Raw genomic sequence first — 4,624 nt, forward strand, 5'->3', positions numbered from 1 at the left:
ACACTTTCACGTTTAATTCTACAACATAAAATACATCAATATTACCCTACTCGTATTTTTGAAGCTGTTACATGTCTGGAAAAAGGCAGTTGCTAACAAGTGGCTAAATGGGACTACAGAGGCTGTCGAGGAGATTAAACTTCATCACGCCGAACAGGTAAACTCAGTCCGCTTTTGCAGGATCGTTATAGTTATGTGCTCTTACAAACTATTTTAACTCAAACGTTCTGGGAAAAAGTTTTTAGATAAACCTGAAAGAGTTGTTGGAAGCTTATTAGTGATGGTGACGTTGAATTCGTGGGACTGTGGTGTAGTTCGTTTAGAGCCTACCTTTAACTTTTTTCTTCTGGCAATTGCATTTGGCTTGAAAATTCATAAAAGTTTTTGATGAATTTGATGAACTCCCCACCATCATTCCTATTAGATTAACAGTGTTGTAAAACTTATGGAAATGAAATATTAAAATTCTCATAAATATGATAATTAACAAACTATAAATATTAAATTCACTCTATTCAGATGATAATGCTAGCTGCATTTAGACTCCCACCTCCATCTTCAGCTACAACTTAGCTGATGGATGTCAGTGATTCTAGGCTAGTGATGTAATCTTGTTTACCTCTTCTGTGTATTGTCATTTGTATTTAGCCATTTTTTCTGTCTAATTGTGTGCAACTATTAAATATGTGAACTACTGTAGCTGTTTTATTTTAGCAGATGGGTAAAATATTGCTGATCTCCTCGCCTTGTCCAGGCATGGCTTCATCATGCTTCATTCAGTTTGACCCAGAACAAAATTGTACAAACAAACATAACTGTTGCCATGTATAAATAAACTATTGATGAAAGTTGGCCTGATTGAATTAATTTCAAACAGAATTTGAGCTAATAACAAGATATTTTAATAAGCATAAAAATCCACAGTACACACAATTATTACACATAACTATTTTGTATTTCTGCATTTAACTACTGTATGACATAAGTTTATATAAGTACTATTAACATTTCTAGTACATTGTCCACATCTTACGTTTTAAATTTTCTCAAATTTCACAAATAGGATTGCCTGTAAAGGATACATGTCATGCTGCCTTGGAACATAAAAATAGATACTAGGCAGTATCTGACAACGTCAGTCATCATTCACTTTCATTTCATCCTTTTTTTTTTTTTTTTTTTTTTTTTCATACAATGAAATTGGGATGTGTCAGAGGCAATCATTCTGCCTGACATCTCCCTCAGTGTTTAAAAACAGATTTGGAACAACCTGAGGTTGAGTAAATGATTATCATTTTTTTAATGTTTGGTTGAACTCTCTCTTCATTATTAGGTTAATGTTGATCACTAAATTGTATCTGTCATTCTCGCACCTGAACACCTAAATACATATGACATATTCTGTAATAGCGGTATTTGTGTATTTGTTCACCCCCCTCCTCCCTTCAATCATGAATGACAATCTGTAAAAATGTCCATCAGAGAGGATGCTGGCTGAAATATTCGAAGAGTTAGGATGTGTTTAACTGATATTTTAAACCAGCGGTAAAATAAAGCATAGACAATAGGATTCAGACCTGAGTTTATATGAATGGTCCATATTAGTAATGTCATTGTAGTGGATGTAATTGTTGTGGGTTTTGTTAGAGAACAGATATAGTATGGAATCCAGCAAAGCAGATAAGCCGTCACAATGATTCCTAATGTCAGAGCAGCTTTAGTCTCAGATTTCCTCCTAACTGAAACTTCCATTACACATTTTACACCACTCATTTGAGAGTTAATAACCTTCACTTGCTGACGTGCAACATAAAATATCCTCAAATATGCAGTGATTATGACAGTACATGGAAATAAGAAGGAAAATATAAAATCAGTGAATCTCCAAGCAGGAGTAATCAAAACAATACACTGACCGTAACACATTGTTTTGTCTGAGATGTTAAAATATCCATTACCAATTACATACCAAATATTGTAAACTGAACAGCAAAACCAGCAGAGACAGATGCTTATTAAGGTTTTAGTTATGGTTATTTTCTGTGGGTAAAGTAAAGGGTGACACACAGCCACATAACGATCAACAGCAATTAAAACTAAATTACTAAGAGATGTAGAAATGAGCAACGCAACGCTAATTACAAACAGTCCACAGTAAGTGTCTCCAAAGTACCAACATGTCTCAATTTGCTTGATGCCCTCTACGGGTATCACAATAAGTCCAATAAGCAGGTCGGCCACAGCCAGAGAGAGAATAAGCAGGTTGGTTGGAGTGTGAAGCTTCTTGAAGTGAGAGATGGAGATGATCACCAGCAGGTTCAGAAACACAGTCCATGCTGACATCAATGATACAAAAATGTAAATGATATTATGTTCAAAACTGGAGCGTTTTCCCTTGATACATGATGAGTTGATGGCAGGAAAGCAGTATTGAGTCTCATGATCCTCTGTCTCATAGGCCATGAGTGAGTCTCCTCCTGTTAGGAGTTTGTTCTGCTCTCCTTTCTGTCCTTTCATTTATACAGTGTCTAGCTCAGGCTGGCCCACCCATTTTCACCCACTCTGATACTGCATAATGAAATAACTATTATGTTATGTGCTCTTACAAACTATTTTAACTCAAACGTTCTGGGAAAAAGTTTTTAGATAAACCTGAAAGTTCGTTTATAGCCTACCCTTAACTTTTTTCTTCTGGCAACTGCATTTGGCTTCAAAATTCATAAAAGTTTTTGATGAATTTGATCAGCCTCAAAGTGCCACGAAGGAAGCGAGATATAAGTGGTCTCCCAAGAGAAACTCCACTCAAAGGGGTGTGGTAAGCAGCCAGGGCCGCCACGTATACCTTCATTGTGGAGTGGGATAACCCCGTGGAGAGACGGTCCTGCAGGAACTCCAGCACTGTACCAACTGGGCAGTTAACTGGGTCCTGTTGGCACTCTCCACACCAAGAGGTGAAAAGTTTCCACCTCACGGCATATAGCTTCCTTGTAGAGGGAGCTCTGGATTGGAGAATGGTCTCAACGACCTCAGTCGAGAGACCAGATTCTATGAGCTGAGCCCCCTCAGAGGCCAAGCCCACAGTCTCCATAGCTCTGGGCCGGGGGTGAAGGATCGACCCACTCGCCTGAGATAGTAGGTCCCTCCTGATCGGAACCTCCAGGGGAGAGCCGTCGAGGAGGGACACAAGGTCCGAAAACCATACTCGGGCCGGCCAGAACGGGGCTATCAGGAGTAAGCTGACTCCGTCCCGGCAAACCCTTTCCAGAACTCCTGGGAGCAGAACAATCGGGGGAAATGCATACAGACGTGACCTCGGCCACGCCTGTACCATAGCGTCCAACCCCAGTGGGGCTGGATGGCTGAGAGAGAACCACAGAGGACAATGTGATGTCTCTCGGGAAGCGAATAGGTCTACCTCGGCACGACCAAAATGTTCCCAAAAGAGCTCCACCACCTCGGGGTGAAGTCTCCATTCCCCGGGCCTCGGCCCCTGCCTCGACAGGATGTCTGCCCCCCGATTCAGATACCCCGGGAGATAAATCGCTCTCAAAGACAGAAGTTTCCCCTGGGACCACAGAAGGATCTGACGAGCTAGCTTGAATAATGGACGCGACCGCAGACCCCCCTGATGGTTTATGTAGGAGACCACCGATGTGTTGTCTGAGCAGACAAGCACATGGTGGCCCCTCAGGTCTGGGAGAAAATGTTTCAGAGCCCTAAACACCGCCAACATGTCTAGACAGTTTATGTGCCACGAGAGATGATGGTCCTGCCACAGACCCTGAGCTGGGCGACCGCTCATGATCGCCCCCCCGGCCCGTGACTGAGGCATCCGTCGTTAGCGTTACACGACGACAAGGAGCTCCCAGCACGGGACCTTGGGACAAGAACCGAGGATCTTTCCACATAACCAGGGCGCGAAGACACCGTCGCGAACTCATGATCGTGCGGAGCGGATTTCCCCTTGGGGAGAATCCCTTGGTTCTGAGCCAACACTGAAGTGGTCTCATGTGCAATAGGCCAAAAGGAATAACGTTGGACGCTGCTGCCATGAGACCTAACAGTCTCTGGAACTGTTTCACAGTGAGTAAGTGGCCTAGCTTGATCTGATTTACTGCAGCGAGAATCTAAGCAATACGAGCAGGGGAAAGTTGTGCCTGCATCGTCGTCGAATCCCACACCACACCGAGAAAAGTGGATCTCTGTACTGGAGAAAGCACACTCTTTTTGGCGTTGAGCCTCAACCCCAATTTCTTGATGTGAGCGAGAACGACATCTCAATGCCGAACCGCCTGAGACTGTGATTGAGCTAAAATCAACCAATCGTCGATGTAATTCAGAATGCGGATGCCCTGTAGACGCAGAGGAGCTAGAGCCGCATCCATACCCGATACTGGTACGCTTCGCCCCCGAAAGCGAACCTCAGGAACTTCCGATGTTGAGGAAGAATAGACACATGGAAGTAGGCGTCCTTCAGATCTATCGTGACAAACCAGTCCTCGGACCTGATTTGTGACACGATCTGTTTGAGAGTGAGCATCTTGAACTTGAGCTTCCCTACAGTGCGATTTAAAAGACGCAGATCTAAAATCGGACGCAACCCCCCGTCTTTCTTTGGAACAAT

General features: G+C 43.0%; 1 protein-coding gene across 1 annotated transcript; it reads right to left on the reverse strand.

Moving 5' to 3' along the window:
* Positions 1 to 1,415: 1,415 nt before the first annotated feature.
* Positions 1,416 to 2,517, reverse strand: LOC307152214 (trace amine-associated receptor 13c-like; the record flags this gene model as incomplete). The annotated part of the gene is made up of 1 exon (XM_079860646.1): positions 1,416 to 2,517. The coding sequence occupies one exon, from the start codon at positions 2,515 to 2,517 to the stop codon at positions 1,450 to 1,452; it is 1,068 nt and encodes a 355-aa protein (XP_079716772.1). The 3' UTR covers positions 1,416 to 1,449.
* Between the last annotated feature and the right edge of the window lie 2,107 nt (positions 2,518 to 4,624).

The sequence above is a fragment of the Squalius cephalus genome (assembly GCF_949319135.1).
Source record: "Squalius cephalus genome assembly, chromosome: 24".
NCBI classification, from domain to species: domain Eukaryota; kingdom Metazoa; phylum Chordata; class Actinopteri; order Cypriniformes; family Leuciscidae; genus Squalius; species Squalius cephalus.